This window comes from Misgurnus anguillicaudatus, chromosome 19, assembly GCF_027580225.2.
Source record: "Misgurnus anguillicaudatus chromosome 19, ASM2758022v2, whole genome shotgun sequence".
NCBI lineage: Eukaryota > Metazoa > Chordata > Actinopteri > Cypriniformes > Cobitidae > Misgurnus > Misgurnus anguillicaudatus.
The window spans coordinates 11589568-11609474 of NC_073355.2; the positions used below are offsets into that span (position 1 = coordinate 11589568).

A 19907-nucleotide genomic window follows, 5' to 3' on the forward strand; every position below is an offset into this window, starting at 1 on the left:
TGTTTTTCTACAGACACTCGAGTTTTATACTCTCTTTTTCAGAGTACTTACATTTTAATTATGTATTGGTATATAAAGACAGTTTAACAAATTTGTAAAAAAGTTTTTTTAGGTGGACAACATAAGTAGCAGAGTACAGCAGCTAAGATGGAACTGTATTAGCGAGCGTAGTAATAATGTAATGTATAGAAGAAAGTTATAAGTTAAGCCTATGTCAGCAGGCTCCCCTCACTTTGGCTTGGTTAGCTTTTCCATCGAGTTTAGTAACACTTCGCAGTAGGAGGGATTATAGGCATGTCGTTATATTTGCGCTGCCTGCTGCTGTATCATACAAGTGAGAGCATCGTTGGAATGCTAAACATCCCCATACATTTAATTATTTCTCAGTCCGCCACAAAATCTAAATCCACCTCCACAAAGATGTTTGCACATTGCGTTTATCAATACCTCTGTATCACATGACAGTTTCTGTACAAACACCAGTGGCGTCGTCAGTCGACGCACTCCGCTGAGCCTCACTTAAGTTGCATATACACACATATAATGCGCACGTGTGTTGCAAATGTGCCACTACAAACTGCAAGTCTGGAAAAAAACTGGTATGGTGTTCCTGGTTTTCAACCTGAGTTAAAGTGAGTTTGGGAACTTATAGCAGAGCACAGATGACAACATGTTTGCTCTAGACAGCACAAGCTAGCACTAAGGTAAAGCTAATCTTTACATTATAGCGATGACGCTGGTAGTGACGATTCTCTCCAATCAGTGATTTGCAGCGTTTTCACGTCACGTTTGGTATAAGCTCGGATCCCTTGGAACCCCAACCGAGGTGGTACTAAAAAAATGATCAGGTACTACGTACTGCACCCAATGGAAAAGCTCCCAAAAGTAAGCTGACCCGACCTAAACTAAACCAAACCGTGGGGTACTATGCAATAGAAAAGCGCCTTTAAATGTTTAGAACTAGAATAAAACATCATCTGGAGTACAAACTGATTTTCGTAAAACAAAAATGAAAAATCTAATTAGGTCAAGCTCTTTATTTCACATTATGTACTTTCACAAGATCATAAATTGAATAAAATCTAAATACATCAGCATTGGATTAATAACCTCAAAACGATTACTGCTTAATAATTGAATGATACATTTTGACAAAAATAGACAACAATTGACTATTGTACCATTTAACTCAAAAAAAAAAAAAAAAAATCAGTAGTCCAACTAAAACTGATTTTTAGATAGCCGTCCCTCACCTCTGTCCCATGATAGTTTTTTGTAGCATCCCTCCTCCACCCCATCCTTACTATCTGCTGGTACATCTATTTTAGCATCAAGAGGGGAAGGTGCTCTGGGTTCGGGCTAACATTACCTCCCCTTGGACAGCACCCCAAATCTCATTACTCTATTGATTACATGTTAATGCGAACTTGTGACAACATTGTAGTCTTACATACTTATTAAATTTGCTAAATACACTTTTTGAAGAAGAAAATATTTTTGTAATCTGGATGCTGTCACCATAGTTGGACACATTTAAATAAAGTAGAGACCCAGAGCATCAATTTGCTCTCCACTTCTCCCTGTAATGCCATAAAATGTTCCTGATTTCACATTAATATTAACAGGCTCTCCCAGCTGCTTACACTTAATACAGTATGTTGCAGGTTTACCATCACTTTTTTGAACTTCAAATTCCAAACCAGCAACTCTGTTTTTCTTAGGATTTGGCCACAACGTTGCTTTGGTGATTTCATCATCTTCTTCAAAGATAATGTCTTTTTCTGTATTGGCTTTCTGTGTACCACGGGTAATCATCTGTCCATTATTTAATGTCACCTCCATTGTGCAGAAGGTATCCTGGGGATCACAAAAAAAACATGCATGTATAAAATAAAAAAGTGTGCTAAATATTTTGATGATCACAAATGATAAATAATAGACTAAAAAAATTCACAAACCGTGGCATAAGAAATGCTGATCCTCTTAACTGTATTTTCATTATTACTGATAAAGGAGAATGGATCACCTCCTGACCCACCCACAATCACAGGTAGAGCTGAATCAGCTAACAGAAATACACAATGAGAGAATATATAAAGTAAAATATAAAATTTTTTGAGTGAATTAATTTGTAACAAATGTGCAGATCATATTTACCTAAAGAAAGACAGGCAGTATCACTGGCTTCACTCACTTCCACTTCACCCACTATCCTGTAGCGGACCAGGTACTCTTTTCCATACTCCAATCCAGTCAGAGTAAAGTTTTCATCAGTTGTGTTTTTGACAACCCAATCTTCCTTCTTTTCTGGTTTTTCCTCCTTGTACTCCACTCTGTATTGTTCTATTTTTTCAGCTGGGGACTTCGACATAATAATGGACACTGTGTTTCCCTCGATGATTACTTTAGGTGCAGGCAGTTTGGACACTAAAGGCTGAAACTGTGGGTTTGTCAATTTGCCTTTTTCATACAGATAGATGGAGGAGCCTGGACTGGAGGGATCAGAGATGGCAGAAATAATGAAGCACATTCTCTTATTATTTTTATTGGCTTCTGAGAATCTTTTGATTTGAGATAAGTTCTCTCTCATCTTTACGATGGTATCTGAATCTTCAAACCACTTTGTGTCAGATGGTTTAGTTTGCAAAGGTAAGTTTATTTTTCCATCAAGCTCATTAAACTGCTTAGATTTGAGGAAGACATTCAGGTTTGAAAGATATGGGTCTTCATACTTCAGAGATGTAAAGTTCAAACACACCACTACCTCAATATCAGGATTAAGGAGGATGGTTTTCAATCCTTCTGAGTCTTCAGTTCTGATCCCCTTCAGAGATTTGGTGTAGGAACTCAAGAGGTCAAGTTCAGACTTTGGGTTATCTAACCACTGGTTAAGACTGCTTGCATTAAAAGGGGATTCGTTGTAAATCTTCAGGATATCTTCCAGTGACTCCTCCGGCTTTCCTCCTCCTTGAATATCAGGTAGCACATTGCACAGTTCCTTCTGTAACGCAAGCGTGTAAATGCTTAATGAGCTCTGAAATGTGCGAACCCTTTCATCAATGTTACTGAAAACATTTATCTGTGCTTTTCTGATCAGGTCGTTGGATCTCCTCTTTGCTTCTTCCAGACTCTCCATTACAGCTTTAGTGTTAGAAACCAGACTTGTGCTGATTTCTCTCACCAGCCGAGCTGCTTGTTTATCTAACAGAGATAGAGGATAGAGCCAGATTTTTAATGGAACCCCAATCCCGTTATTTTTGTTCAGCAAGGTGGGCAGCTGCTGGTACACCTGCAGGGCCTCTATGTATGTGGTGGGGTTCTGCTCAAGATGAAAGTCACCATGAAATGTGCAGCTAATTTTTTCAGCCTTTTTCTTCTCTTCATCTGTCATTTTAACGTCTCCTTTTCCTCCAATAGAAAATCCAGGGAAGCTCTTGACCATGACATCCAGTTCTCCCTCAATATCCTGTTTGGTTTCATCGTCTGAAAATGTCCGATCAAACACCAAGAAGGCATTAGCTCCATACAGCACAGCTGTGACCACATGAGTCGCGGTTTTCTGCTCAAATAACTGATGGTAGGTGAAATGGCTCAGCTGGGTCATAGTGAGCTGTTCAAATTTTGTGGTTTCTCTGTAATGCATTGTTACTCTGGACTGTTGGTTTGAGGATTTGGTGTCACGCAGATACTTGGCAGATCCTTCAACCTTCACCAGCCCACTCATGAAGCTGGCCTGCAGAGAGGCACTTACATCCAGAAGACTGCACTTATCAGAGATAGAGTCAGAGCTACTAAACTTCAAATCAGTTTGGGGCTGTGAGCGGATGTCCAAATCATCCTTTAATGACTTTTTATCCCACAGTGTAACACCTGGAATGAGGAAGTGCTTTAACATATGAGTATGTTATGTACAGTAGCCTACTGTTGTTGATCTATACACGTACAGCACTGTAAGCCCAGGACACACCAAACCAACAAGAAAAACTGCAGAGATGAAAGCTGGCTGTGGCATGTCAGCTGCATATAGGCATAAGTTAAGCTTTAACACGTGAGAAAATAACTCTCACGTGCCAGCAGGTGGCAGTAATCTGTATATTCACATTTGAAGCAGTGAAACCAGAGGAACTCTACAGTAAAACGATGATGTGCAAACAGTAAACAAAGCTGCACTTCCCTAACATTTTTTACATCAGTCTTGTACAGTATATAAAACTATAATATTATTAAAAATAAGAATTAGCATAGTATTAGTATAATAGATGTATATCTTTACTAATGTGCATTTTATAACAACTGAAATATAATTATTTTATATTTATAAAATATAAATAATTGTCACTTTTTAAGGATACTGTGTTTAAACCATTGTGGGAGGGGGGTGCAGAGGAGAGAAAAAATACTAAATACAGCTGTGGCAGTACAATCAGGGGCGGCCCGTCCAACAGGCAATACAGGCAATTGCCTGGGGCCCCGCGACAAGATGAGGTCCCTCCATGCATAAAATTATTTTGTTGTTGCTCAAATCTCATAGATGCGATCAGCATACACAGGGACCTTATTGATTAATATAGGGATCACAAAGATTGTGGGTGAAACCCCACAGGGATTTAACAGAGACTGTCCTCCAAAAAAGAACGACCTCATAAGTCGTTTGTGCAAACACCTTATTACGCTGTAAAGTGACGTATTAAGGCATTTGTGTCCTCTTGTGGCAGTAGCTTATACAGTTGAAAGAAAAAGAATGTGAACCCTTTGGGCTTACTTGGATTTCTTCATAAATTGGTCATAAAATGTGTTCGGATCTTCATCTAAGTCACAACAATAGAGAAACACAGTCTGCTGAAACTAATACCGCACAAACATTATACGTTTTCATGTTTTTATTGAACACAACATGTAAACATTCATAGTGCAGGGTGGAAAAAGTATGTGAACCTTTGTGTTTAATAACTGGTTGACCCTCCTTTGGCAGCAATAACATTAACCAAACGTTTCCTATAGTTGTAGATCAGACCCACACAACGGTCAGGAGAAATTTTGGACCATTCCTCTTTACAACAATGTTTCAGTTCAGCAATATTCTTCGGATGTCTGGTGTGAATCGCTCCCTTGAGGTCATGCCACAGCATCTCAATTGGGTTGAGGTCAGGACTCTGACTAGGCCACTCCAGAAGGCGTATTTTCTTCTGTTGAAGCCATTCTGTTGTTGATTTAATTCTTTGCTTTGGGTCGTTGTCCTGTTGCATCGTCCATCCTCTGTTAAGCTTCAGTTGGCGGACAGATGGTCTTAAGTTTACCTGCAAAATGTCTTGATAAACTTTGGAATTCATTTTTTCATCGATGACAGTAATCTGTCCTGGGCCTGAGGCAGCAAAGCAGCCCCAAACCATGATGCCCCCTCCACCATATTTCACAGTTGGGATGAGGTTTTGATGTTGGTGTGCTGTGCCTTTTGTTCTCCACACATAGCGTTGTGTGTTTTTTCCAAACAACTCAATTTTGGTTTCATCTGTCCACAGAATGTTTTGCCAGTAGTGCTATGTTACATCCAGGTGCTCTTTTGCAAACTTCAAACGTGCTACAAAGTTGTTTTTGGACAGCAGTGGCTTCCTCCGTGTTGTCCTCCCATGAAGTCCATTCTTGTTTAATGTTTTCCTTATTGTAGATTTGTCAACAAAAATGTTAGCATGTACAGATTTCTGTAAGTCTTTAGCTGACACTCTAGGATTCTTCTTCACCTCATTGAGCATTCTGCGCTGTGCTCTTGCAGTCATCTTTACAGGATGACCACGCCTATGGAGTGTAGCAACAGTGCTGAACTTTATCCATTTGTGGACAATCTGTCTTACCGTGGACACATGGACATCAACACTTTTATAGATACTTTTGTAGCCCTTTCCAGCTTTATGTAAGTCAACAATTCTTGATCGTAGGTCTTCTGAGAGCTCTTTTGTGCGAGGCATGGTTCACATAAGACAATGCTTCTTCAGAACAGCAAACTCAAAACTGGTGTGTGTTTTTTATTGGACAGGGCAGCTTTAATCAACACATCCAATCTCTTCACATTGATTGGACCCCAGGTTGGCTGACTCCTGGCTCCAATTAGCTCTTGGAGAAGTCATTAGCCTAGGCTTTCACATACTTTTTCCACCCTGCACTATGAATGTTTACATGTTGTGTTCAATAAAAACATGAAAACGTATAATGTTTGTGCGGTATTAGTTTAAGCAGACTGTGTTTCTCTATTGTTGTGACTTAAAATGTGTTCTGAGCTTCATCTATTACCAATTTATGAAGAAATCCAAGTAAGCCCAAAGGGTTCACATACTTTTTCTTTCAACTGTAAATACAACCTGTTGTTACGCTTTAAGGTTTTTGCCTTTTACATCAGATAAGACACATTTAATTTTATGAATTTATAAATGTAGAAACGGTTTCATAAACATTCATGGTTTTAAAGATATTTTGGAGCATCTAACCCCACACTTACCCTAAACCCAACCACCTCTCAATCATATAAAACACAACACGCAAGTAAAAGTACAGTCAGGTATTTATTGCATAAAACAGTATAAAAGTATTACAAACCATTCGCGTTGCAAACCTTGCGAACTGAAGCCATACGATTACTTTATATGAAGAACTCAAGATCAAAACGCACAGTCAGATCTCATTCAAGCATAAACCAGCATGACGTAGTCGGTCAGAGGAGCCAATAGCGCTTCACATTCTTAGCTAACGTAATGATGCGATCACTCATGAAACACACAAGAGCCAATGCCTTTTTACAATCAATAGATGACGTATTATTACTTCTTCTGGCAGCAGTTTTTAAATCAGTCTACACCGGATCTAATATTTTCAGCAGATTGTCATCACTTTTGCGTTTTTCTTCAAATAAATTGATCGTTTGACCTCGGTACACTTATATTTTATTATATACACGGTATATTTTAAGTACATTTTTAAAAAGTTGTGACTGTTTTGTATGCTGTGTTTATATCATATAATAAATAAATGCCCTGCTGAAAAAAAATGGAATATGGCCCGAAACACACTACAGCAGGGGTCTCCAACACGTCGCTCGCGAGCTACTGGTAGCTCGTGTCTTAATTGCAGGTAGCTCGCTCGCAGGTTTATTTATTTATTTATTTTTTGTGGTTATGGCGCAATTGGATGTCTGGTTAGTGTTACAAGCGCCTGTGGTAGTAAAGACTGTGGGTACGTGTTTGACGTCGCGTTGAGCTGTGTAGACCGGCGTATCATATGACATCAGTAATTTAACATTTATGATTCAAAAACAAACAGATAAGTCCGCGCACCCACGCCGGACGATCCGCGCAACGCGGTGAAGCCCGCGGCGCGGTAACCGGACGATCCGCGCAACGCTGTGAAGCACGCGCCGCGGCAACCGGACGATCCGCGCAACGCTGTGAAGCACGCGCCGCGGCAACCGGACGATCTCCGCAATGCTGTGAAGCCCGGGCCGCGGCAACCGGACGATCTCCGCAATGCTGTGAAGCCCGGGCCGCGGCAACCGGACGATAGGCGCAACGCTTTAAAGCCCGCGCCGGGGCAACCGGACGATCCGCGCAACGCTGTACAGCTCGCGCCGTGGCAACCGGACGATCCGTGCACATCTCGAGTCGAGGCACTATGGTTAAAATGGATGCCGTCATTTTTGGATTCATTTTTGATAAAACGAAAATACAGTCGTCGTCACAGGTTCAATGGGTTATCATCTCATATTTAAACATAAAATGTCAAGAGATACGAGAGAGCCATGTGACATACATGCACATCCCTATTATGAATCCAAAAGCAGTAAATACTCTATGTTTGGATCATCTTTCTAAATCTGATCTTTAAAGGAACACGCCCACATTTTGGGAATTCAGCCCATTCACCGCATCCCCCAGAGCCAGACAAGTCCATACATACCCCTCCCATCTCCGCGCGCGCTGCAACTCTGTCCGACGCAGCCCCCGCCAGCCTAGCCCAGCACAAAGACTGGAAATGCATGGCTCCAGCCAGTACACTGCTCCCAATAAGTGACAAAATAACGCGATCATTTTCCTATTTATGTGTTGTGATTTGTATAGTCAAACCGTGTACAAATAACAAGGTGATATGAGACACAGCGATCTTTTAACAGTATACATACTGAGAACTATATTCTCTGAAGACGAAGCACTGCCGCATGGGCGGAGTGGTCTGCTCGCAGCACACGAGAAGCCCCTGGTGAGGAGCAGAGAGTTCGGTCAGAATTGTGCGGGTCGCTCCGCCCGTGCGGCAGTGCTTCGTCTTCAGAGAATATAGTTCTCAGTATGTATACTGTTAAAAGATCGCTGTGTCTCATATCACCTTGTTATTTGTACACGGTTTGACTATACAAACCACAACACACAAATAGGAAAATGATCGCGTTATTTTGTCACTTATTGGGAGCAGTATACTAGCTGGAGCCATGCATTTCCAGTCTTTGTGCTAAGCTAAGCTAGCGGGGGCTGCGTCAGACAGAGTTACAGCACGCACGGAGATGAGAGAGGTATGTATGGACTTATCTAACTCTGGGGGATACGGTGAATAAGCTAAATTCCCAAAATGTGGGCGTGTTCCTTTAATAATTGATTTTTTTATTCAAAATGTGGTATTTTTGGACGAATCTTACAAGAGGTGATAAAAAAGTATAAAGACAACATGAAAGTTTTTTTTTTGTTGTTGTAGGATGTGTTCTTTCATTTGATGTATCGCATGTTTATGTTTAAAGAAAAGCATTTTCTGAAAGGTATTACAATTTTGTGAAAAATAAAAAAATGCTTGCACTGGCTGGCAACTTAAAAAAAAAATGCTGGCAGGAAAGAGTTCAAATCACACTGAGTTAATAGACCAGTGTTTTAGGTATAACGTGACACAAGTAGCTCTCGACCACTTTTATTTTTTAGAAAGTAGCTCTCCAATGAAAAAGGTTGGAGACCCCTGCACTACAGAGTATTGGTTTTTGTTGGTCTCTAATGGTGTGTATTGGTTCTATTGGTTATATGTAAGGCCTATTGGTTCTAATGGAATATGGCCCAAAACACACTACAGTGTAGTGGTTTTAATGGTAAAAGCGAATGGTTCCTATTGGTATTTTAATGGAAACCATTAGAATTTTCTGTAATGGTTTTATTGTTTTTTCAGCAGGGTGGGTATTGCACTAAATGCCTGAATAGTGTAATGTTTAATAAAATACAATTAATCCTGGTGGTTTAAATTGAAAATCTTATCCCAGTACATGTCATCATAGCAAAATGATACCCCAAAATATAATTTTATACCCTAATATATTAAGTTTCACCTGCTGCCGGTAGATGCGCTAATTTAGTAAATGCATCTATTGGTCATATTTGGTAAAATGGACAAATAACCACAGCAATCGTATGGGTTGGAGGATATGTTGATTTAACAACAGGATAAATTCCCCACACAACAATCTACAGTAAAATGATAATAAATACAAAACATTACCTGTAAGTAAAGACATAAAACATTACAAATTACAAAATAAGACCAGAGTGGGCTAATTTGCATAATGTTAATGACGCAATTGTGCTTATGGAGGTTTGTCTCATTGCATGCTTGGAAATGACAACGCAATGTTTACGTTACATATTTCAATAAAGATAAAAACAAGACTTATTTTAGTGAGGTTGCGGTGGTTTGGCAAACTATGGCATTAAAACGATACCTTTTAGGAGCTAAAGAGAAAAAGAGAAAAGCAAAGGAAGAAAAGCAATTACAAGGTAAAGATATTTTCTGCTTTACTTTGTTTAATGGCTTTAAAAACCCTGTGACATTGGGGTTAGGGTTGGAGTTTCATTAATGTTTTTTATGATAATCATACGTTTTGGTATGATTAACTTCGTACAAATTCATTTGAATTAGCCAATTTGTAAAATATGTACGACGATTTCTCTTCCGATCAGGCTGATAATGCTATTAAGCTCATAATCACAGTATGCATAATTCTAGTAAAAGATGTGGCGTTTTGCAATAAACAGGCATGTAAACACTTTAATCGCATCTATTCTGCATTAACCAAAGTGCTCATGTAGTTGTGTCACACACTTTAAGCGCAGATTTGTAGTAAACATGACTGCTAAGTCAAGCTCTGGACTGCTGTCTCTGTTTAATAGCATTTTTAATAGCATTGTTTGTATTGCTTTTTTCTGTGCATGAGTGTGCTTGTCTACATTAATTTTAATTTAGGACTTTAATTGACCAGTTTGAAAAAACCTAACTGAAAAGTAATGCACATTATGTGTAACACATTACCCCCAATCCACCCGGACCACAGATTTGACTAGCCAATATACTGCAATGACCATTATGTGAGTTGCCTAAGACAGTGCCACAAGCATACAGGAAAGACAGCTGACCATCCTAGCAGTGGTAGGCTAGTTACACTGTAAAAAATATCTGTAGAAATTACAGTATTATTGGGTATTACTGGCAACTAGCTGCCAGTAACGTACTGTAGGTTTTACATTTCTGTTATTTACTGGCAACAGTTTGTTCAAAGTTAATTGAACATGAAACATTTTCTGTCTTTATCTTCTACAGTTACTGGCAACCAGCATAATTACAGCAATTTTTTACAGTGTATACTTTTAGGGTCATTCGAAAATTCATGTTTCTGTCCTGTTCTTATTCATGTCCTGTCCTGTTCACAAATCAATTGTATTACTTTCTGAAACCCTACAACAGTGCACATCATGTTGCAATATGTTTAAGACCCTGCCTGGAACATCCTACCCAGTCTCCTGAGGATGCGTATAAATAGCACGAAGTGTAAAACTCGTGCAATACATACGCCAAATTCCACTTTGGCGTGCATATGATACGCAAGTCCTTCCCATTCACTTAAACGGGGCATCTTTTTTGTCGTTTTATTTATTGGTTTCTCAATTTTTTTCTGTTTTTTAAACCATTTTCACTTGGGTTTAGGGTTAGATTTTAGATTTGCTTAATGAGGTTATTTAATATACAGGTTTCTCTATGTTTTTGTCCATATTTAAGCCATGGTCGCTTGGAGTTGGGGTTAGAGTTGTGGGTTTGGGTTAGGATGTCATTTTGTATATAACAAAAAGTTGTTCTAACCCTAAACCCAAGCGAAAATGGTAAAAAAAGCAAGAAAATTGAGAAACCAATAAATAAAACGACAAAAAAGATGCCCGTTTAAGTGAATGGGAAGGACTTGCGTATCATTTGCACGCCAAAGTGGAATTTGGCGTATGTATTGCACGAGTTTTACACTTCGTGCTATTTATACGCATTTTCAGGAGACTGGGCTCGGAGCATACAGTATTGTAATAAATGAAACCAGAGTAAGAATGTGCATTAGGTTAAACTATAATTTTGTATTGCTTTTTAGATCTAACAACTTCTTTGTATCTTTGATAATTATTTGCTTTGCTGTAAATATTAAAACAGCGTCTCATCATTTTATCCTTTTATAATAATAATAACAATAATAATTTGTTAGCACAACCTTGCATATGCACTGGTTGTAAAAGGGGGTCTTATCTTATAGCAAAAAATCTGAATAAATTCATAAGGAGGAGATTACTTACTTTTGAGACCCCAGATATATTGTTCAGGGACTCTGGTTCGTGTTTGGTGAGTCCTAAGCTTTACATGATTTAATATTTGCATGCTTTATATGACTGATAATTGGTGAAGCATAGTAGAAAATATAAATAATTAGTAGATACAGCACCTGGAATAAAGGAATGCTTGCGGCAGTCGTAAAGCATTCCAGGATATAGAGGTCTTCCTAAAGCTGCCACTTCAATTGTCTCTGAATCCATAGAGCTTAAATAACAGAGAAAAAACAGTTTGTTAGAATGAGATTAGTTCATTAGTTCTAATCTAAAAATATCTTAGTGACCAGCCACTCCACACTTTCAAAAAGCATCACAGTTATCACAGAAAAATAAAGATCTTTCACAGGTAGACCAAAGCTACACAACTACAGGCCTTTAAGCCCCCAGCTTGGGCTGTGTTATAGCCGTTTCACAAGGTACGCGGCAGCCACGAGTGTTTAGTTCATTGTCAATAGAAGATGTCCAGAAAGGCAGCGATTTTTGTATGATGTGAATCATACAATGAATAGAAACAACACATTTTTAGGGCTCTATTTTAACAATCTAAGCGCATTGTCTAAAGCGCACTGCCCACAGTCTAAATCGGCATGTCCAAATCCACTTTTGCTCATTTAACGATGGGAAAATTATTTGTGCGCTAAGCGCGCAGCCCAAAAGGGTTGTTCCTATATTCTCCTAATGAGTAATGGGTGTGTTTTGGGCATAGCATGCAATAAACCAATGAGAGTCTCATCTCTCATTCCCTTTTGAAGCCAGTTGCGCAGGTGCCATGCTGATTCCCTATTTGGATGGCGTAATTTGTAAACTGAAAAACTAGGTTGTTTTCTTTCAGTCATGGAAGTAAAAATAGCAGGCTTTTAATTGCAGTACATGTATGGATAGCCTACATGATCAGTGTAATCTCCAAAAATAATTTACAAATATGCAAGAAAAGGTTTGTACTCTAAAAATATTTTATTTGTAACAAACAGGAGATAAAGAATTTACAAACATGTTTAGAGCCGAAACCTTTCAGCACTCGGACAGCGCTGTGAGTGAAAAGCACTACTTAAAAAAGGTTCTCGTTGTTGTCCCATTTATAGGCGCATATTACTAATGCGCTCATTAAATAACAAAAACAATATTGCGCCATTGACTTTAGACCAGGTTTTAGTTGGTCAGTGGCATAGTCTATTTTAAAATAGCAGCACACCAAAAATGCGCCTGAACACACCTCGTTTTCAGACCAGAACGCCCATGGGTGCAAATGCATTTGCTATTTAAACAACGTGGCACTAAATGTGAAAATGCTAATTGCGCCAGGTTGAAACTAAGAAAAGACACTTGCGTTGCAAAATGGGCCGGGTGTTTGATAGGGCACTTACAGTAACATACTGGCAACACTGTTGCTGGCTAGCTACACTATAAAAAATCTGTAGAAATGACAGTGTTACTTACAGCTGGTTGCCGGTAACTTACCGTAGATTTAAATTTATATTATTTACTGGCAAGAGTTTGTTCACAATTAAATAAAATCTTTATCTTTACAGAATAAAACTATACAATAACCATAGATGTGTATAAAGGCTAGATGGCTCAAGGCGGAGTCAGCTGTGTCGTCACTTGGCGGCCATCTTAGGTCAGTGCTGCCATAGTGCTGCTCCCTGCTGCTGTGGACGGAAGGTGAGTGACATACGGCAACTAAAATGCTCGTAACTTGCTGAATTCTTGACGGATTTACAAACGGTTTGGTGTATTACAAACCTTATTAACGTGGCTATATTTGTGCTGATGCCGATGTTTCGATGTATAATTTTTCACAAGTATGCAGTTAAATAGCCGCATCCCTGACGTTTATGACACACCAAGCCGTTTGAAAATCGGTTGAAAATTGAGCAAAATATAGTTATTTCAGCACTACATGCACAATAGACTTTAATGGTATAACTGGACGAGCGGTCCTGTCCTAAGATGGCCGCCGTGTGACGTCGTCGGGTCCCATTGGCTCTCAGCGCCGGTAAGCCATCTAGCCTTTATACATATCTATGACAATAACAGCCTCATGCAAAGCATTCTGGGAAGTGGGAACCAGAAATCATCATCAACCTTTTTCTGTTTTTTGCTTCAGTTTTTGTTTCCCAAAATGCTTTGCTTGATGCTGTTATTTTATGTTCATTTAACTTTTAACAAAATTTTGCCGTAAATAACAAATTTAAATCTACGGTAAGTTACCGGCAACCAGTAACACTGTAATTTCTACTGATTTTTTTACAGTTTACTGCAAGAACAGTAAATTACTGAAATGGTGTATTTAAACTGTTAAACGGATTTAACTCTGTTTATACCATGGTCTGTTTAAATACTCAATTCTGATGGTGTGCATTAAAACCGTTTAATGCATAGGTAGTTCCAGTCAGTTTGATTACAGTTAGAAATTAATCCGCTACTAACATTGGTAACCATAGTAACACAGTTACACTTGCAGAGAGAGCGAGCGAGCGAGTGAGAGAGAGAGAGAGAGAGAGCGACGTGAGTGCGTCTCTCTTTAAAGTGCGTCTCGCTCGCTCGCTCGCTCGCTCTCTCTCTCTGGTCCTTCTCTTTTAATTCTCTGTCTAGCTCTTTCAAAAAATCGCTTCAAAATTTCCAACTGTTTGATTTTTGTTTTCATTTAATGTAATGCGAATTTTAAGTTTTAAGTTTTTCTACAAAAATTTTAATTAACTATGGCTTTACTAAAAAACAAACATGTATATAAACCAGTGAGTGCACAGTAGATAGTGTATAAAGTGACACTGAAGTAGTGTGCAGTGATGAAGTAAGGAATAATTGAGAACGGGCCATTGAATTATTCTAAAATACTGTAATGCACACCCGAGGTTGGGTGAAGCACTGTTTTTATGTAACTAGTCGGATTAAAGTCGCAGACAACATAACATGAAATATGTTTTTATAAGTGGCTGTGTAGGTCATTTAGCAAAACTGGTAAGAAAGCAATCGTTTATTGATATAAAACAATTTCCTCTCTATAATGTAGCTAAAGTACTGTGCAATAAAAGTACCGTATAGGATATGTTTACTTAATATTACCTCAAATAACTCTTTTTTTTGGAGTTGCAGTTATTAGAAGTACCCATCTAAGGATTAAGAAATACCACAAGGTTGGAATCCTTTGTCATTTACTGAAAGCAATGATATTTCACTAGACCACTTATCAATGGCTTAACTTTTTAAAATTTAACAGTAAAAACAAACATCTGACATAAACACATACACTAAAAACGCACACAGACATGAATAAAAATAATAATAAATAAATAAGAAAGGGACAAAAAGAAGGATGCAATTTGAAACAATTAGGAAATTAACTTTAACAAATCAAATCAAATCAGGTGGCACTGTTTTTATATAATTCAATGGTTTCACCTTTTATCAAAAAATTCACTTCTCCCCCTAAAGGTATATAATCTTCTCTAATGGTACACAGTTGTAAACTTCCAACAGTTATCACTTCTAACTATTAATATATAAACTATGTGTGACTATGGGAGAAAGATTATTTTGAGGTCTACCAATACTAGGTGGACTTTTGTAGAAATTTAGAACGACTTCAGTATAATTTCACTTTGAACATAAGTAGCCCATTGTTACTTTTGAACTCAATAAATGTAATAGCCTTTTCTCAATATTACTGTTTCTGGGTCACAAAATGTAGTTTTTAGATTAGTTCAGGCAAAAATATATATGTTTAATATTTAACTCTTTCGCCGCCATTGACAAGATATATCGTCAATCAAGAGAAAACGCTTCCCTGCCAATGACGAGTATTTCCGGCTTTCCGCAATACCTCTATTATCCACCAGGTGGCGCCCTTCCGCAACTTTTTAAAAGAATTGCCCTAGGCAAACGGCTGCATGTCTTTTTCTGTTTTAAAGATTGCTCTGAATGGGATCTCTATGAAAAGTCACAAAAATGGAATTATCTCTGCTTTTTGCTCAAAATGTGGTGTTTTTGTGGTGCAGAAACCTACACTCTAAAAAACAAACGGTGCTATATAGCACCAAAACTGTTGATTTGAATCGTAACCATAGAAGAACCATTTTTAGTGCCATATAGCACCGGTGAAGCACCTGTGTAATACCTGTGTAGAACCATATAGGGGCCATATAGCACCACTAAAGCACCACATATGGTTCTATATAGCACTATATGGTTCTACACAGGTGCTTCACTGGTGCTTCACCGGTGCTATATGGCACTAAAAACGGTTCTTCTATGATTACGAACAAAGAACCACTTTTGGTGCTATATAGCACAGTTTGTTTTTAGAGTGTACCCATATTCAAGAGCTGATTACAAAAGAACTACTGGAGGTAGGATGAAACTTTTTTTTGTTTAAACGCAGAGGGTCTGTTCTTTCATTTGGTATATTGTATGTTTATATATTTAAAGAAGAACATTTTCTGGAAGGCATTAAACTTTTGTGAAAATCATGAAAAACGCTGGCGCTGGCTGGCAACTTTTTTAAAAACGCTGGCGGCGAAAGAGTTAAATGTGCAATCGATTAGTAAAGATAGTGCCTATTCAAACATTTGCTTAGAAAAAAATCGTATGTGTGAGTTCCATGCGCTACCAGCGGGTGTCAGTGTTTGCATACGCATTTAATCGGCCATGCTATGAGAGAAAATGACCGCTACTCCCTCAAAAGTTTACACATCAAGACTTCGGATCTTTGAAAGGAACCGGGCTGATCACTTTACCCGATTCATGACCTCGGGAGCTATGGAACTGATTGAGACACGGAAAGCAGCTTAATGTGTGTGTGATGTTCTGTTGGCAGATTTTTCCAGTCACAGAGCGACTGTACAGCTCAAGTGCTTCATGCCTTCCTCGCTCATTTATGATCAGTGGCAGAATGATATGTAAACGATGCGAAATGGTGAAGCGGTTACTTTTACGATACTAGTAGAATATATCACGGCTATCAGCCAATCATATTCGAGAGCCAGAAAGAAGTGTTATATCTGCCAGCTCTGTCAAGGGTTGTGTGTTTAAGATGCTGTCACAGTTTGGAGTACAAATCGAGTCAGGCTCTGAGAAAATCACTTTGTTACTTTCATCCCATGTTACTTTCGCACCCGTTCTCCCCTACTGTCCTAACACCACACAACTGTTTATATTGTTGTAAAGTCAAGTCTTACCTGGAGTTTGTGAGTGTCACTGGTGTGATAAGAGATGAAGTCTTCTGTTCACTGTTCACGTTCAGCTGAAGTCTGAAGCTCATCTAGGTTTGTAGTGATATTTATATTCCTTATTTACAGGAAGTATTTTTTGTAACATGCCCTACTTCCCAATTGCCCAAGTAGTGTTGGGCAAACAGCATAAAAGAAGCAAATTACACAAGCATTAACATAAAATAACACTTAATTTCATATTTTACTCTCCGAATTAAGTTTCATGCACAGCATGCTATAGCTCCCCAATTAAAAACACATGACCCTGTAAATGAAAAGTATATTGCACAATGTGCAATAAGGAAATAAGTACAGTAAAATTTTAGTTTTATGTAATTTTTACTTAATCCACAAATAGTCAATAGGTTTAACAATATGTTTAAATTACTTAAAAGAAATAATAAGTCAATAACTCAAAAAATTTAAGTTAGAAAGTTTTTATAAAATCAAGATTTTCGAGCTTTTATAAAATTCAAGATTTTATCTATTCAATTATTTGAGCATTCGGGTTTACAGTGTAAGAGCTTCTGTAGATGATATGACAGAATAACAGAAAATAAATAATTTAAAGTCAATAAAGTCATGTTAATAGCGTTTGTGAAGCTGTTTAATCCTCTGAAGTGATTTTGGACACTGTGGGATGTTAATTCAAGGTACTGCTGTAGGTAAAAAAAAAAAAATATATATATATATATATATATAGTACCTTGCTACGGCGTAGGCTATCCGTAGCCTGTGCGTAGCCTGACGTGCATCTCCCAAAATTTTTAACAACGCGTCAGTTCTACGTGGACCGCAAGTGCTGTGATTGGTCCACCAGAACCCCTCCCCTCAGGTAAAAAAACTGCGTCATTTGTGACCGTGAAAACAAAGAATGGCCAAGTTGAGGAGTGATTTAACTCAAACTGCAACAAAAGTCGCTGTTTATTTACTTCCATAATTAAAATAAATGTTGCGGACGACGACGAAAAAATATAAATGAAATCCGACGTGGATCCTACGCCATCGCGGCTACGCCGTAGGACCTACGCACAACAATAACGAGCCCTTTAGGATACGTTTTGTATCTTTACAATATAAAGTTTACATGTATACGTAGTTGTAAACAATGTAAACAATATAGTTGTACTTTTTGGGGTACAATACTGTACCTTAAGGATCTATTGCAAAAGAGATTTGAATATCTCAATGGGACATCACCTGGTAAAATAAAGGGTAAATAAAAATAAAAAAAAATATTGTGTACCTTTAAAGTACAGTTGACTGTTTTGTACCCCCTTTTTTTCTCTCTTTTTTAACAAGTTTGGTGGACTTTATATCCTTAAGTGAGTAAACCTGAAAATCTACTTGTAATTAAGTTGGTCAAATGGTTAAATTTCAACGGATTTTTATGTAGCGAAGTTGAAAGACTTTGGACATTTCTTAGAATGAGTTATGTCAGGTGAATTTTGGATTAACTTAAAAAATGACTTAAATTGGTTACACCTAAAATTTTCGTTTTTCCAACTTACATTTTCTCACTGGCCACTAATTTGACCACAAAAAAGTTTAGATAATTATTGTTGGGCTCTCCCACAATACTGTTGTGTGATTTAAAGTTCAAAAAACACATTATTTTTGTCATAATATATACGTATATTATGTAATTGTCCTCCAGGTGACCTTGTAACTCTTTTGTCTTCGATGCACTTATGAATTAACGATTACTCCGGAGCACTCGTAGATCTGCGATGATTTTCAAGTGCTACTTAAGCTACGAAGCTTTTGGGAAGCGGCTCGTTATTCTAAAATGATTCGTGCGATCGTTTTTACGATCTACTTAGCCTTGCGATGCTTTTGGGAAACCCGGCCCTGCCCGTTTTATAATGATATTTTTCAGCTAGCTGACATTAGATCATCAAGCAGGTAGAGTTTGTGTTTTACAATAGGCCTATGTTGGTCAAACACAGCATGAAATATGTCTGGCTGATTGCTAAACTGCATGATATGGCATGAAATGCAAATATTTCTGTGTAGGCTGTTACACGACACACATGGTCAGTTACAAAATATGTTAAATTTAAATTTTCCTATTATTATTTTTATTTATACAGTAAAATAGTTACAGGCTTATCATATTTTACAGAACTTTTTGGCAACACCAGCTGCCTATTTTTACCATGAAAACAACATCTTTTGTACAGTGTTTTTTTTTTTTTTTGAACACATGTCTGTACTTCTGAAGAGAGAGCTTAAATTTAATTGTAAAGCTGTGCAGTGACAACAAATATATTCTATTGCGTTATTATTATTAATTTATTGTGTACCGTATGTTTTTGTGATAAATTCAAATAGTTACAAAAACATGTATAAAAAGAGGTTGATTCAGCAATACAGATGATCAACCAGAGTTAAAGGGCCATTTCATCGTTAGAAACATTAATGTTTATTGAAAGTGGGTCATATTTGTAGTCGAAATGTAACATAAATTTAAAATTGTGTGCCTATTTGACCGAGAAAAGACAGAACGTGACTTTAGGGCACATTTGTATGGAAAGCTACAACTCCCACAATGCACCACAATGGACAGCTCCGCAAGCCACTCCCATTAATCGGAACACCGCTCAGATATGCTATTGTGTACGTAAATGCCACGTTAGTATAACAAAGATAATAGAAACACTCACTTAATAGTTGGCTGTCGCTTCCAGTTTAGGATTCTAAAATATGTATCCAGGACACAGCTGTCCATATACGGTACAAAGCTTGGGTAGGAGCAAGCTTCATGCAGTTTCTGATTTATTTTTGAGAGTGGTTGGCCAAACATGTATAAAGAAGAAAATGCCGCATCCTGCACACAAACGCGTCCACCGCACAATATGTATACTCCACAGACGCGCTGGCTCTGCGCTTGTGCTCGTAAGCTAAAACACGTCTGTGAAATAAACCCGCCCAAACACGCGTACTTCTCTTCCCCGGGACCATTCACCAAACAAACGTCCATAACCTGATCTGATGCGGAAATGTTATACAGAAAGCACACAGCGAGAGTACAGGCACTACTAGTACT

At 38.1% G+C, this 19907-nt stretch overlaps 1 protein-coding gene across 1 annotated transcript; it reads right to left on the reverse strand.

Annotated features, from left to right (window-relative positions):
* Window positions 1-1031: 1031 nt before the first annotated feature.
* LOC129430029 (verrucotoxin subunit beta-like) lies at window positions 1032-11869 on the reverse strand. Its single transcript, XM_055187033.2, has 4 exons — window positions 11762-11869; window positions 2158-3870; window positions 1959-2065; window positions 1032-1857 (listed from the first exon to the last, which is right to left on the reverse strand). Exons 1-4 carry the CDS (start codon window positions 11850-11852, stop codon window positions 1534-1536), a joined length of 2235 nt encoding a protein of 744 aa, XP_055043008.2. The 5' UTR covers window positions 11853-11869; the 3' UTR covers window positions 1032-1533.
* Window positions 11870-19907: the final 8038 nt, after the last annotated feature.